This window comes from Lucilia sericata, unplaced genomic scaffold (genome assembly GCF_015586225.1).
Source record: "Lucilia sericata isolate MDLA Ls3-8-SP2 unplaced genomic scaffold, ASM1558622v1 Contig000613F_arrow, whole genome shotgun sequence".
Classification (NCBI taxonomy): domain Eukaryota; kingdom Metazoa; phylum Arthropoda; class Insecta; order Diptera; family Calliphoridae; genus Lucilia; species Lucilia sericata.
In genome coordinates, this window is record NW_023994620.1 from 176894 (window position 1) to 193714 (window position 16821).

At 30.4% G+C, this 16821-nt stretch overlaps 1 protein-coding gene across 2 annotated transcripts in view; it reads right to left on the reverse strand.

The window, feature by feature from the left end:
• LOC119606699 (equilibrative nucleoside transporter 1) overlaps nucleotides 1-16821 on the reverse strand; it is a 201201-nt gene that overhangs the window by 171935 nt on the left and 12445 nt on the right. For both annotated transcript variants that reach the window (XR_005231677.1, XM_037960268.1), the window contains exon 2: nucleotides 6444-6583. Coding sequence is in view for 1 of the 2 variants with exons in the window: in XM_037960268.1 (XP_037816196.1) it covers nucleotides 6444-6583 (140 nt within the window). In the remaining variant the exon portion in view is untranslated. The remainder of the gene's footprint in view (nucleotides 1-6443; nucleotides 6584-16821) is intronic.

Below are 16821 nucleotides of genomic sequence, written 5' to 3' on the forward strand. Positions count from 1 at the left end.
TGATTGTCATACTTTACAAATGACATCTTAATTACATCCGAAATGCGATCACATATTTTTCGCTTTTATGAACCAAATATTTCCTTACAAATGAAAACCCAATTAAAAGTGAGATGGAGGATTGATGAAAAACCAATGAAATTTATATAAGCATGTCATTGAAAGAATGTGGTTATTTTTGGCATCCAAATATCGAATTTTTACTGCTTCTGTAAATAAGATTAGATGTAGTTCAAAGTTGTCAAAATTGAAGAACATCCCTCCAATGTCACGCTAATGTAAAATTCATAGGTTTTTCACCAAAATTGGAAGTACTTCAAGTATGTTATTTGTGGTGAAAATTCTACTTCTTTTTCCTCAATTTTTTTGCTGGGCATAAATAAATTAAAACCTCATAATTTTTAATCTATCAAACATAAATGCATAATTTTTTTAGTTAATGATTGTAAATTAATGTATTAATTCATCATGTGAAATAGTCTATAAAAATTGTGTACTTAGTTTTATAAAAAAATATTTTTTGAAGAGGTTAAAAATCTCTTTTATCCAAGAATATTTAAAATATTTGGGTTAAATTAATTTGTATTTTGGGTTCTTCGTTGTGGGTTATATCCACGCTTATATTTTCGAGTTTCAGATAAAAACGTAATTTTGGAATTTTTTTTAAACTGTTAACTTTAAACCGCTATAACTTTGGTGGCTTTTGCTAAAAATTATTCACGAGAAGATAATTGTACTTCTAAGATGTTAGACATTATCCACACAAAATATCGTTGATGTGCTACTAAAAAATTTTATAATTTTTTCGAACCCCAAAATCTAAATTAAAAAGAGAATTTTCCATATACATATAACTATCTAAATATGGTAGAACCGAATCATATCCCGTTATTGTATAACGGGAACAGGAGAACGACTTGAATAATTTTACAAAACTTACAGATAGGATACACCCTATTCTTAGAACTTACGAAGAACTATCGCAGCTCGTATTTTCGGACATAATAAAAAGTAGGTTAACGGGAAAAGCGCAGGAAATTATAGAAATAAATACCCAAGCCCAATTGTGGGACGAGATAAAAACCGTGTTACGGAACAATTTCGGGGAAAAGAAAACTTGCGAGCAACTTTTTGATGATCTTAGATCTGTAACGTTTAATAGGACAACAGTTTACTTCTACAATGATATTAAATATCGATTAAGGAGACTGAATAATAAAGCCGCCATGTTCTATAGATATAAACAATCAAAGGTCAGCGTTCCACATATTCAAGAATAAAATGCCAGAGCCAATGAGGACTGTTTTAGCCTGCAGAAATCCAAGTAGTTTGGAATCCGCCATGGTTATATTATTCGAAAATGGATATGACAAAATGGGAAAAGATGGGCGCATAGTTAACATAACATAGTTAACATAACATAGTTAACATAGTTAATTCGGTAACTTCTAAACGGTTAATCCGATTTTACTGAAATTGGTATGCACAAAGAAGAGGTGTTGTCGAGTTTAGGTTTTGAATTAGGACCTTATAGGCCAACTAGGGGCCCGGCGGGGGGTCGTCAAATTAGGACACCTCGGCTATGTTAAATTTTTAAAACGATCCTATTTCTTCATTTGAGTTGCGATTCTATATTCGTATATAGAATCTCCTCATCGAGCACTATAAAAAATGTCGTCGTAAATTATCTTTATAGTTTAGGAGATATTCGCATTTGAAAATTAAAATTTTAAAATTTTACCGTCCTTACTTTAGTTTTTTGATAATAGCGAGTCCAAATATTCCCGATTTTCGATTTATTCGCTTAACAACAAGTTTATATATCAAGCAGTGAAAGAATTATGTAAAAATCATGACTGAGTCCAAAGTTATAGGCATTTTAATTTAAAAAATTAAAAAAGGCGATTTTTTGCAATTTTTTTGGGAAAAAAGTATCTTTTTCTTTTTAAGTTATCTAAAAAGTTTCTAAGAAGATGTATATAGAATTTATACTTTTTGGAAAGCTGACTTTACATAAAATACGATAAATGAAACAAAACTTAAAAATTTTTGATACCGAGGGGACCAGGTCCATCCAAAAACCCTATTTTTTATGGAAAATTCAATTTTGAGCAAAAATTCTCAAATCGCATAGTCGATATCAAATTATAGTGACCTGTTTTATATGACCCAATATGTTCTTAATCATTTTGTAACGGGTTTCGATAACCCCGCCCCTGGTATGGATATAATAGGCAAAAAACCAAAAAATTCGAAATTTTTATTTAATTTTGGATTTTGAGTAAAAAAATCTACCTAACTGTAAAATTTCATCAAAAAATATTCATAAATAAAATTTTTATTGCAATTTGAAAAATTTGTATCTTCGCAAAAATTGAATAAAAAACATTTTTTAAATTATATACAGTTTTGAAAAATAGACAAAATTACCTTTCTATTGATATATAACATGCCTACCTAATGTTTTTTAAGTGACAAATTAATTAGGGAAAACTCAACATCTTTTAGAAAATTTACCTAGCACTATTATTTTCATCCATAAGGTTAACTCTTAAATTTGTTACATATATTAAAAAATGTTCAGGTATTATTTTTTAAACTGTAATGATTTTTACCCCTATAGGTCACTTTAATAGGTAGCTTATTAAAGTGACCTATTGAGGAAAAATTCATTACATATTAGGTAGAATATCATAACCCTTTAAAAAATAATTTAATTTAAGTACCTGTAATTAATATATAAGACAGGTTTATATCTGTTTGTAATTATTTGTAATTTTCTAACCATGGCGATCGTACTAAAAAAATGATTTGTGCTCCATTTTATTTGAACACTCTTCAGCTCCTTTTCAAGATAAAGTCAACTTCTTATTGAAATATTTTGAAACTGCACAGAAAAATAAAGTGGATAAAACTGATATATGTAAAATTGAAAATTTTATAAAATCAGTTGATATAAAACTGAAGAGTGTTCGGTATTCCATTGCTAAATTTCGATCGAAATTTTCTGATTGGCTGGATGAATGTGTAGAAGTTGCTATTTGCGTATCAACTGTTGGTGCTCCCTGTAAGCAGTATGAGGATTTGAGCTCAAAATCAAAGAGGAAAAGGTTATCAACTTCACTAGAAACCTTATCTAACGAAGAAGTTTCGGACACTTTTAAAGCAATGTTAAGAAAAGAAAAACAGCCTTTGGATGCCATAAAAATTGCAAATATTCTTCCAACCGCATCACCAAGACGACTGAAAAGAATTGTAAAGAGTATACCCACACCATCATCTGATACAACGTTCACTGAGGAAGAAGCTATTGCGCTTATGTTGCAGCTGGGATTAAGTCGTGATAACTACATAACGTTAAGAAAGGCGCTATCTGAAAAAGGAGTGGATGTTTTACCATCATATGACAAAATAAATGAAAAGAAGAAAAGCATTATACCATCTCCTATTGAAATAACTGATCGGAAGGCTGTTATTGGACTCGGCGCTCTACTCGAAAATACTGCTTTAAGGATTGCTTCTGACTTTTCTTCAGACCAACAAAAAAAATAAATTCTTGTGATCTTCAACTCATTTGTAAGTGGGGATGTGATGGATTATCAGCACTCTCGGAATATAAACAAATCAACACAAGTGAATCATCTTCCGAGTATAAAAGTGTATTTATGGCATCGCTAGTTCCATTAAGAATTCGAAAGTATGCTGACAGCGATTCTCCATCAACCAGTTTCGATGATATTTGGAAGAATTCGACTCCAGGATCCAAAGCTTTTTGTAGGCCAATAAGCTTTGAGTATATAAAGGAATCCAAAACAACAACGCAAGATTTGATAAATCGTATTGAAGCAGAAATTAAAAACTTGGAACCTATAACAATCGAAATAGACAATTATTCGTTTAACATGTCCTATGATTTAAAACTTACAATGATTGATGTGAAAGTTGGAAATGCCATTACAGGAACATCATCTACTTGGTACTGCTACATATGTGGTGATAAAAAATCAGAATTTTCGAATATTTCCAAGCAAAGGTCAATAAATGAGGAAACATTACAATTTTGAATATCCCCCCTACATGCTCGCATACGATTTCTGGAACATTTTCTACATTTAGCATATGATTTAAAGTACAGAAGCATACCGGAAAATGCAAACAAAAGTGCAAATAACAATAAGGAGTTAATGGAAATGAGAGCCAGTGAGAAAAGAAGAATTCAAGAGGAATTTAAAAAGCGGATGGGATTAAATATTGATAAACCACTCACAGGATATGGAAGCACAAACGATGGTAATACCGCTAGACGTTTTTTCAAACATTTTGAAACTACTTCCGAAATAACCGGAATTAATATGGATTTACTGCAAAAGGTCAATATTATTCTAATGGCGATAAATAGCAAGCATAAAGTGAACGCAACAAAATTCGGAGAGTATTCTACAAAAGTTTCTAAATTACTTTTGGAATTATATCCCTGGAAAGAAATGACACCTACAGTTCACAAGATATTATGTCATGGAAAGGTCATCATAGAACACAATATTCTGCCTTTAGGAGAGCTTACAGAAGAACCCCAAGAATCGAGGAATAGAGACTTTAAGCATATTCATCAGTTTAGCTCAAGGAAGTGTTCTAGGCAGTCTCAAAATGAAGATATTTTTAATAATCTGATTCTATCTTCTGATCCTGTTTTATCTACTATAAGGAAACGTTGGATTTCCTACAAAACGTATTCATGAATTTAAAGATTTACTTTATCTTTTAGATATGGACTACTGTGATACCGATTATTTTACAAAATTATATTAATTTATAAAAAAAAATAAAGACTATTTTTATATAAAATAAATACTTGTTAATTTTTTTAGGGATAAAGAATAAAAGATTTATCGTAAAAAGTGGCTGTAAAAATTAATAAAAATTTAAATTTAATTTTAAATTTAAAACATGCCTAACAAATGTATGGATGAAAATAATAGTACTAGGTAAATTCTCTAAAAGATGTTGAGTTTTCCCTAATTAATTTGTCACTTAAAAAACATTAGGTAGGCATGTTATATATCAATGGAAAGGTAATTTTGTCTATTTTTCAAAACTGTATATAATTTTTGAAAATTAAAAAATTTGCGGAATACTTTTTTTAAAAAAAAATTAAAAAATTTTTTCAGTTTCAGTTTTTGCAAAGATACAAATTTTTCAAATTGTAATAAAAATTTTATTTATAAATATTTTTTGATAAATTTTTAGAGTTTGGTAGATTTTTTTTACTCAAAATCCAAAATTAAATAAAAATTTCGAATTTTCTTATTAGAAATCCCGGAATTCCCAAAAAAGTTTTAAAAATCCCAAAAATGGGATTTTTTGGTTTTTTGCCTATTATATCCATACCAGGGGCGGGGTTATCGAAACCCGTTACAAAATGATTAAGAACATATTGGGTCATATAAAACAGGTCACTATAATTTGATATCGACTATGCGATTTGAGAATTTTTGCTCAAAATTTAATTTTCCATAAAAAATAGGGTTTTTGGATGGACCTGGTCCCCTCGGTATCAAAAATTTTTAGGTTTTGTTTCATTTATCGTATTTTATGTAAAGTCAGCTTTCCAAAAAGTATAAATTCTATATACATCTTCTTAGAAACTTTTTAGATAACTTAAAAAGAAAAAGATACTTTTTTCCCAAAAAAATGGAAAAAAAATCGCCTTTTTTAATTTTTTAAATTAAAATGCCTATAACTATATAAACTTGCTGTTAAGCAAATAAAAAAAAATGGCGAAAATCGGGAATATTTGGACCCGCTATTATCAAAAAACTAAAGTAAGGACGGTAAAAATAAAATGAGGAGATTCTATATACGAATTTTTTTTTAAATCGGAACTCAAATGAAGAAATAGGATCGTTTTAAAAATTTAACATAGTCGAGGTGTCCTAATTTGAGGACCCCCGCCGGGCCCCTGGTTGGCCTATAAGGTCCAAATTCAAAACCTAAACTCGACAACACCTCCTTGTGCATACCAAATTTCATTAAAATTGGATTAACCGTTTAGAAGGTACCGAATTATTTCCCTCTTTTTTTTTTCCTATACCACTGTGCGTAGTCAGGACCAACAAACTCAAGGAAACAGAAATAGCTCTAACAATTACAAGAGGAACAATAACAACTACAATCAATGACACGCTTATGTAAATTTCATAGGTTTTTCATCAAAATTTGAAGTACTTCGAATATGTTGTTTGTAGTGTGTGTGTATTTATAAGGACATGTTTGGTTTATAAAAGCGAAAAATATGCAATCCCATTTTTAGATCTGATTAAGATGTCGTTTGTAAAGTACGACATCAATTATTTTTTGATGGGTATATACTATGTATATTAAAAAATTTTTATAAATTCGAATTTACTGCATACATTACAAAAATGTTAGAAAAGTTTTCTTACCCCAAATGGACAAAAATGTTTAACCAGTTAAATATCAAATTTGGTATCTGGGAAGCAAATCCCATGTACTGCATAAAGTTGTTGGCGTAAACAGAGGTCACATTTCCATCATTTGAAACCAGTTTGAAGTCAACGAAGTACTAGAAAAATACATACAAATTAAAATACATTATTTTTTATTGATAGTTTATTTAAGTAGTATTCAGAGTAAAAATTTAAGATAATTTATTTTCAATTAACTACTAGCTATACCCAGTGTGCTTCGCTACCCCAAAAACAAAACAAAGAAAACTCCTTTAAGATTTTTCTTATTTACTTTTTATGGGGAAAAACCCGTACTATTTTTCTAGTCGGCACACGGTAGGTAAGAAATTAATTTCATCGAACAATTTTTTGTTAACACTTTTTTCTAAAATTTTAATGCCATAGTAAACATATTAAAACTAAGATAGCCAACAAATATGGTCTAAGTATTGATATTTATTATTAAAGATAAGCATTTTAACACTAGTTAAGTTTAAAGACCACAAAATCCAAGAAAGAGTCTCGAAATATATTAACAAAACTAGATTTTTACAGTTTTTACAACATTCTTAATGTTGCCACTTGCTTGAGACATTCTTCTCTTTTCTGAAAATATAATTGCCAAGACACATCTTAATTATTTTCTTTGTTTTTGTTGAGGGTTTATTAAGCAAAAAAGATATTTACGTTCCGTCTCTAAATTTGTTATTTCCGTGAAAAAAATACGTAATTATCTGTAATAAAGTAAGCCTCATGATATATTTAGACTAAATTTATGTTTAAAATTTTTAACGAGGGTCGCGATATGATTATATATATTATATTATTTGTTTGTATATTTTAGCCAATTTCAAAAATTAGGTTATCGAATTATCGGTATCCACTATGGCATGAAATATAAAACGGAGAAATCGAACTCATGCCTCTATTGCTCAAACTGGGTTTCTATCGATGTAGTAACTGTTGAAACTTGGCAACCCTTTTGCTACCCTGCAACATGTATTCTTCTTTTTACATGTGCATTCTTTATGCGTTAGTAACTTTTGTATTTTGCTCAACTTTGTTTGTATATTTTAACCAATTTAAAAAATTAGTTTATCGAATTATCGGTATTCATTATGACATGAAATATAAAACGGAGAAATCGAACTCATTCCTCTATTGCTCAAACTGGCTTTCTATCGATGTAGTAACTGTTGAAACTTGGCAACCCTTTTGCTACCCTGCAACAAGTATTCTTCTTTTTACATGTGCATTCTTTATGCGTTAGTAACTTTTGTATTTTGCTCAACTTTGTTTGTATATTTTAACCAATTTAAAAAATTGAGTTATCGAATTATCGGTATTCATTATGACATGAAATATAAAACGGAGAAATCGAACTCATTCCTCTATTGCTCAAACTGGCTTTCTATCGATGTAGTAACTGTTGAAACTTGGCAACCCTTTTGCTACCTTGCAACATGTATTCTTCTTTTTACATGTGCATTCTTTATGCGTTAGTAACTTTTGTATTTTGCTCAACTTTGTTTGTATATTTTAACCAATTTAAAAAATTAGGTTATCGAATTATCGGTATTCATTATGACATGAAATATAAAACGGAGAAATCGAACTCATTCCTCTATTGCTCAAACTGGCTTTCTATCGATGTAGTAACTGTTGAAACTTGGCAACCCTTTTGCTACCTTGCAACATGTATTCTTCTTTTTACATGTGCAATCTTTATGTGTTAGTAACTTTTGTATTTTGTTCAACTTTGTATGTATATTAGTCTTAAATAAAAACTCTTTGAATAAACTTCAGCAAATTTTTAACCGTAGTAGATTACTCTTTTCATTTGTCTATAACTGAAACATTAAACGATATTTTGAGTTGAAAATAACTCAAGATTTGAAAGACATTTTAAGCTTTTAAATAGGGTTAAAAAAGTTTCCATACGATTAGAAACCTCTGTAAAGCACTTAAGCTATGTATACACGGTTGTTAGATCTTACAACGTTGTATGTATGTATGTATGTATGTATGTATGTATGTATGTATGTATGTATGTATGTATGTATGTATGTATGTATGTATGTATGTATGTATGTATGTATGTATGTATGTATGTATGTATGTATGTATGTATGTATGTATGTATGTATGTACGTATGTATGTATGTATGTATGTATGTATGTATGAATGTATGTAGAAATATATCGACACATCAAATAATATATGTTATATCATTTCCATGTTTGACACAGATGCATTTAGTGAGATTTTTATTACTATTATAAAATTCAGAAGATGATAAAAAATAGAAAATAGTTAAAAACAAGTAGGAAAGTATAGTCGGGCATGGCCGATCATATAATACCCTACACCATGAGTATATTTTAAAAATTTTTATTTTTCACAAGAAACTTTTATGTTGAATTTTACCTTAATTCCAAAGTATTTAAGCAATTTATTGATAAAAAACAAATTTTCTAAATGAAGCTTTATATAGGAGTATAGGTAAAACATGGGCCGATCCTCATTAAATTTGGGAACAGGATGTATTTTTAAATAAGAGTTAATTATGTTGAGTTTCATTGCGATACAAATGGTTACAAGTCAATTTTAGACGTTTAAGACATTTTTTGAAGGGGGGTTTGTATGGGGGCTAGGGTCAAATAAGGGCCGATCATTACGAAAATCTGCAGTGTCATTTATACTTATATAAAACTTATTTGTGCCAATTTTTAGAGAGATAATAGCATATTTGACGTAATTAGGGCATTAAAAGCCCAAATCGGGAGGTACGGTTGTATGGGGGCTATGTGAAATAATGGACCGATTTCAACCATTTTCCTTGTGCCAAAAAACATGCTTGGTCCAAATTTCATCAAATTATCTTGAAAATTGCGGCCTGTACCTTGCGCATAAGGTTTACATGGACAGCCAGCCAGCCGGACGGACGGACGGACGGACATGTCTTAATCGACTCAAAATGTGTTTCTGAGTCGATCGGTATACTTAAAGGTGGGTGTAGGACCAATATTTTTGTGTGTTACAAACATCAGCACAAACGTATAATACCCTCCCCACTATAGTGGTGTAGGGTATAAATAGGCAAAGAACAAAATATTCACAAAGCTGACAAACGTAATCTGGGTAATAATGTTAGAAAAGTATTTTATGAGTTTTAAACGAAACGCATTATTGGAATGAGAAAAAATACGCAACGAGTAAGGTAGAACATTCCACAAAGGCGCAATACGAATACATATTTGCGGATTTCTTGTGGATTTAGAAAACACAAATGATCTCTGTAAAGAAATGGGCGAATTGAACTTAAAAAGTCTATAAAAAAGCAGTAAATTTCTAAACTTCACGAAATTATCAAAACTCAAACCAAGAAAAAGCTTTATAAATAGAGAAATATGCTCATACCGCTTAATGTTATATACAAAACGAACTACCAATTTAGCTACACTGCACAGTGGGGCAGAATCGAAATTTTTTGGAAATAAATCTGGCTTTTCTAAACGGCTGATCCGATCGGGATAAAATTTGGCGTGAGCGTAGCCAAGGAGTATTCGAGTTTAAGTTTTGAAGATGAACCCCGCAGATGCCCCAGGGACGTCGCTGTGGCGGCTCAAAGTAGGGTACCTACGACATGTAAAATTTTTAAACTCATGCCATTTTTTTGTTTTTCACCCAAATACAAAGATTTTTATATTTTCTGAAAGATCTTGAAAAACATGCTTGGACATACTACTTATCTCTTATAATATCCGAGTTATAGGCATTTAAAAATTTAGTGATACAAAATTTACCATACCTTGGTCCGCCTTTTTTGAATACCGGGCGTAATTTTGGACCAAATGGACTCAATAGAGAAATTAGACAACAAAATTTCCAATAATATACAAAAAATTTCAGATCAATATCATTTACAGATCCAAAAATATACGTTTTTTAATTTAATAATTCAAAAAATTTTAGATTTTTGCCGTTTTTTTGCCAAAAATGTGTCTTAATAAAATTTTCTTTAAAAACATATAACAATTTTATAGTTTTCCAAAAGGTATCTTTACACAGAACGCTTTGGCGTAAAAAACTCCTATTTTTTGAAAATGTTGCCACTGCGTCCTTCCTTCAACTTTGGGCGACATGTTTTAAAATCCCAAAGCTGGGATCAGAAAACTGAAAGCAGTTTTGGAAACCTCAATATGTTTTCTATTTACTCCAAAAGTATTTTCCCAGCCCTGAAAGAAATGTGGACAAAAAAGTAAAAAATCCCATTTTTGGGATTTTCATTCCTATTTTTGGGAATTGCGGGATGCCCTTTGACCTTTTCATTTTTTTTTTCATTTTCTTATTTGAAATGGCAAATTTAACAAGCGTTGAAAATTTCATTGAGTTTTGTTCATAAATAAAGATTTTGTCATATATTACATATTTGTTTAATTTCTAAAACTATGATTTATATCAAAATTTTAATAGGGCCGCAGATAGCTACAACAATTTAGTCCATATTTATCCCATAATATCTTTTTTTAGTTAGATAGGGAAATTCTCGATTCTTTACAAAAATTTTCAAGACAATATTCAAAAATATGTTCATTTAAACATTTTAAGTACCATATTTAATAAATCTACAATGAAGATTACATTAAAGTACGAAGAGTTGTGTTCCGTTTTATGGAGTGTATCTTCAAAAGGGCCAGAAAGAATTGAAGACATTTCAAATTATATAAAAACTACATATAGTAGAAAAGTAGACAAAACAGGCATATCAAAAATTGAAAACTTTTTGATGTAAAAAGTAAGTCTGTTTATGGAAATCAAAAGAAATTTCGATTAAAATTTTGTAGTTGGATGGAAACTACTACGGAAATCTCAACTTATAACACATCAACAGGAGCGCCTTGCAAGTCATACGAAGACTTATGTTCAAGGTCGAGGGTCACACAAAAACTTTTTCAATCTCAAATGAGGAAATTGCTGATACATTTAACGAAATGCTGAAAAAGGAAAACCAACCTATGGATGCCGTACATATTGCAACTATTCTTCTTAATGCATCACCAAAACGACTTAAGCGAATTGTGGAAAGTATACCAACTCCAACATCACAATCAAATTTTACTGAAGAGGAAGCAATAGCGGTTATGTTGGAACTGGGTCTCAGTCGAAATAAGTACCAAATATTAAGGAAAGCTCTGCATGAAAAAGGACACAATATATTACCATCATACAAGGCGATCCAGGAAAAAAACAAACTATCCTACCATCACCTATTGCTGTTAATGATGTGGAAGCTTGTATTGATATATCATCTTTGCTCGAAAACACAGCATCAAGAATTGTGTCAGACTTTTCAGAAGACCAACTAAGGAAAATTCATAACTGTGATGTTGTCTTAATGTGTAAGTGGGGATGTGACGGTTTATCAGAACTTCCAGAATACAAACAAGCTTGTGGAAGTCGGACATTAGCAGACTACAAAAGTGTATTTATGTCATCATTAGTGCCATTACGAATTCGTTCATATTCCCTTAATCCATCATCGCCAAGCATCGGAAATTCATTTGAAGATATATGGATCAATACAACTCCGGGTTCAAAAAATTTTTGTAGACCCATTGGATTTGAATATATAAAGGAGTCAAAGAAAACAACAAAAGATTTAGTGGAATATTTAAAAGATGAAATAAATGCACTGGAGCCCATTTGCATAAAAATAAAGGAATTCTCTATTAACGTATCATATCAGCTAAGCTTAACAATGATTGATGGAAAGGTCAGCAATGCCATAACAGAAACTTTTTCCTTCTGGAGATGCTCAATATGTAATGAGAAAAAGGCGCAATTCTCAAATATAAACAAAAGCAGAAGTATTAATGAAGAAGTCCTGTCTTTCGGAATTTCACCACTTCATGCCAGAATACGATTTTTGGATTAATTTTTACACATAGCATACGACCTCAAATATAGAAGTGTGCCAGAGAATCTTACTAAATCAACAAAAAATAATGAAGAATTGAAAGAACTGAGAGGTGTGGAAAAAAGCAGAATCCAAGAAGAATTTAAAGTTAAGATGGGATTAAACATCGACAAACCACTTCCAAGTTGCGGTAGTACAAATGACGGTAATACGGCAAGAAGGTTTTTTCGTGATTTTGAAATTACTTCAAAAATAACTGGAATCGACAAGGAGTTGCTTCGAAGAGTTAACACTATTTTAATGGCACTGAATAGTAAACATAAAATTAATGGAAATCGATTTGGGGAATATACATCTGAAATTTCTAAATTACTTGTATCTCTGTATCCATGGAGGGAACTAACACCAACAGTACACAAAGTATTGTGTCATGGTCAAATAATAATTGAATCGAATATTCTTCCACTTGGAGAGTTAACAGAAGAAGCCCAGGAAGCGAGGAATCGAGATTTTAAGCATGTTCAACTATTCAGCTCAAGAAAATGCTCCAGGCAATCACAGAATGAAGATATTTTTAATAGTTTACTTCTATCTTCTGATCCTGTTCTTTCAACTATGCGAAAAAGATGAATTTGTTATGAAACTCTATCATCTCAAAACAAGGAAGATTTAAAGGACTTATATTACCTTCTGGATATGTATACCGATATGACAGATTATTTTATAGAAAATAAGTAGTGTTAGCAATTAACTATATAAGTAGGTTGTAAGAATTAATTGTATTATGTTTAAGATAAACAGTTCAAATAAAAAAAGCTATTATACTAACTGATGATATTGTATTAAATTGTGTTTTATATTTCGGTGGGCGGGAAAGGTGGTTTGTGTGGGGTGATTTAGGTGTTGTTGTGCGTGGCTCATAATAAAATTATAATTTTTATATTGTATATACAATGTTATAGTCTTTAATAAAATAATTAACTAAATAATTTTTAAAAATTGTCCAAATATTTTATTCAACACCAAATGTATGTTCTGTCATACTTAATACTAAAATATGAAAAAGATGAAATTAAAGGACACAGGTTTAAATGAACATATTTTTTAATGTAATTGAGATATTGGCTTGAAATTTTTTGTAAAGGGTCGAGAATTTCCATATCTAACTAAAAAAAGATATTAAGGGATAAATATGGACTAAATTGTTGTAGCTATCTGCGACCCTATTAAAATTTTGATATAAATCATAGTTTTAGAAATTAAACAAATATGTAATATATGACAAAATCTTTATTTATGAACAAAACTCAATGAAATTTTCAACGCTTGTTAAATTTGTCATTTCAAATAAGAAAATGCAAAAAAAAATTGAAAAGGTCAAAGGGCATCCCGCAATTCCCAAAAATAGGAATGAAAATCCCAAAAATGAGATTTTTTTACTTTTTTGCCCATAGGGTCCACATTTCTTTCAGGGCTGGGAAAATACTTTTGGAGTAAATAGAAAACATATTGAGGTTTCCAAAACTGCTTTCAGTTTTCTGATCCCAGCTTTGGGATTTTAGAACATGTCGCCCAAAGTTGAAGTTTTGATAAAAAATAGGTCATATTCGGAAGGACGCAGTGGCAACATTTTCAAAAAATAGGACAAGTTTTTTACGCCTGAAATTTTTTGTATATTATTGGAAATTTTGTTGTCTAACTAACAAGAAAAAATTGAGTCCATTTGGTCCAAAATTACGCCCGGTATTCAAAAAAAGGCGGACCAAGGTATGGTAAATTTTGTATCACTAAATTTTTAAATGCCTACAACTCGGATATTATAAGAGATAAGCAGTATGTTTTTTCAAGATCTCGTCGAGCGCTTTCAGAAAATATAAAAATCTTTGTATTTGGATGAAAAACAAAAAAATGGCACGAGTTTAAAAATTTTACATGTCGTAGGTACCCTACTTTGAGCCACCACAGCGCCGTCCCTGGGGCATCTGCGGGGTTCATCTTCAAAACTTAAACTCGAATACTCCTTGGCTACGCTCACGCCAAATTTTATGCCGATCGGATCAGCCGTTTAGAAATGCCAGATTTATTTCCAAAAAATTTCGATTCTGCCCCACTGTGCACTGTTAATTTTTCTAAATAGAGTGGCGTTCGTACCGGTATATATTTCAATGCAATATAAAATCTGTGAAAACAACAGAGAATGGGCCAGATTATATCTCACACGTAACGGTAAGTACAAATTCATAGAGTATATCTTATATATCGAAAAATGTCAGAAACCTTGCAGAGCAAATTGTCAATATGATTTTCAAAGACAGTCCAAAGTCACTCCTAAACATCTCATATGACCATTAAGGAAAAATCATTTCTCTGAGGAACAGAGAAAAGAGAGCGTAAAGAAGAACTAAGACCATTATATTCAACAAATTGAGATCTACATCTGAGATAAGTTAATATGAGTATACACCCCGATGAAGAAAAGTTAAACTCATTCATAAGCTTATTTAATAACGTGACAAAACAAATTGAAATAAAGGCTTTAGAAAAATCTAAGGAAACTAGAACACTCAAATTATCATTATTAATATTATTCCTAATATGATCAGTAAGACTAAGTAGCAACAATAACCCTTACGAAACGCATATTGGCCTTCATATAGCATAGATAATATAGATGAAATCATCTGCTACTTCATAATGTGTTCCAATACCTTAGACAACGCTGGAAGAATAGAAATCAAGAATAATAATCAAGATCATGAATAACCCTCGTCTTTGGGATTGGAACAACACGAGCAATTTTCCAACAAGATGGAAAAGTGGATGTTGTTAAAATTTGGTTAAATAGATCCACAGTATAATTAGATACAAGTGGAAAAATCAAGCTAATAAATTTGATAGGAGTATTGTAAATACCAATAGACTGTGATTTAACCTTCCCCAAAGTCTCTAACACCTCAAGTTCATCCACACAATGAAACGAAAACGAACCAATATCATTCCAACTGTCATCAATACTAAATTCATTCGAATTACCATCATTATCTATACCAGCAAAGTAATCATTAATTAGATTTACATCACTATCATGAATTGTACAATCATCCTTAACACCAACTCCCTTAAGAATACGCCACATACGGGTCCTGTGTGAATTCAACACCCTGGTGAAAAATATTATTGTGTCAAAATACTTAAAATTTCTACTTACATATCCGAATTAATAGCGGGTTTTACGCGACATAGTAAATTTTTTTAAAATACTTTAAGCATTTTGAGCAAACCGAAAATGTTATTCTTTATTTATTATTGACGTTTATTTTTTGTTGTTGTAGAATTTTAATTTACAACCAGAGTTACATTTTTGTATTGAAAATTCAAACAAATAAAATTATATGAATTTTTATAAAACTCTGTATGTCTGTATGTATGTTAACTATGTTTGCTGATGATTTCCTGTTTTAGATTTTGTTATTCAACATTTAAATTTATATTTTTTATTATACAAAATTCGCTAATATAGGATTACTATACTATGTAAACAGAATATTAAATAATAGACTTTTATGCAATTATTTCATGAATATCGTTGAAAAAAATTCAAAAAATTACCGTCATGTACAAGTTTACACATTTTATGAACATTTAATATTTTGAATGACAATGGTTTGGGGAAAAAAGTCATGTTCGATTCATTCATTCCTGTGATGTATTAATTTTTTCTGTGTTAGAAAAATAAAAATTTATTAATTGATAAAGTACAAAAAGTAAGCAAATAATAAATATTTATAGTTGAAAAAACTGTATTTTTTAATATATTTGTATTTTTATGCGTTTTTATGTAAAAGTGAAAAATGACGAAATACAGAACACTGGGGAACTGACAAATTATTTCTAAAACATAATGTTCGAACAATGTTAGATTTGTTGATATCAAACATATTGCAATCGAAATCACCTACAATAATAATATTAGCATATTTTAAAAATAACTCACTGTGAAAGTTTTCAAAGAAATGTATATCACTCGTAGGTAAGTATACAACACAAAATAATAATTTTGAGTTCTTATAATCCATTTCTACAAAAAGAGATTCACAAAGACCCAACTATAAGATCTGAAATACCCCATTTTTTAGATATATAAATCCTTACATACGCACCTCTCGAGTTAAGTCGATCATTACGATTGAACGTATACCCTGATATATCTATAGCTCTTGACGAAATATAAGGTTTCAACCAAGTTTCACTAACCGCAAATATATCCAGTAACGAGTCAGATAAAATAGATTTAAATTCGTCAATCTTGGAATAATTAGAAGAGGGCCTAATGCTCTGACAGTTAAGATGGCCAATGTTCAAATTATGAGTATGTAAATTTAGAGAGTTGATATACAATTTGCTACTGAAAGCTGGACCAATATTGGCATCAA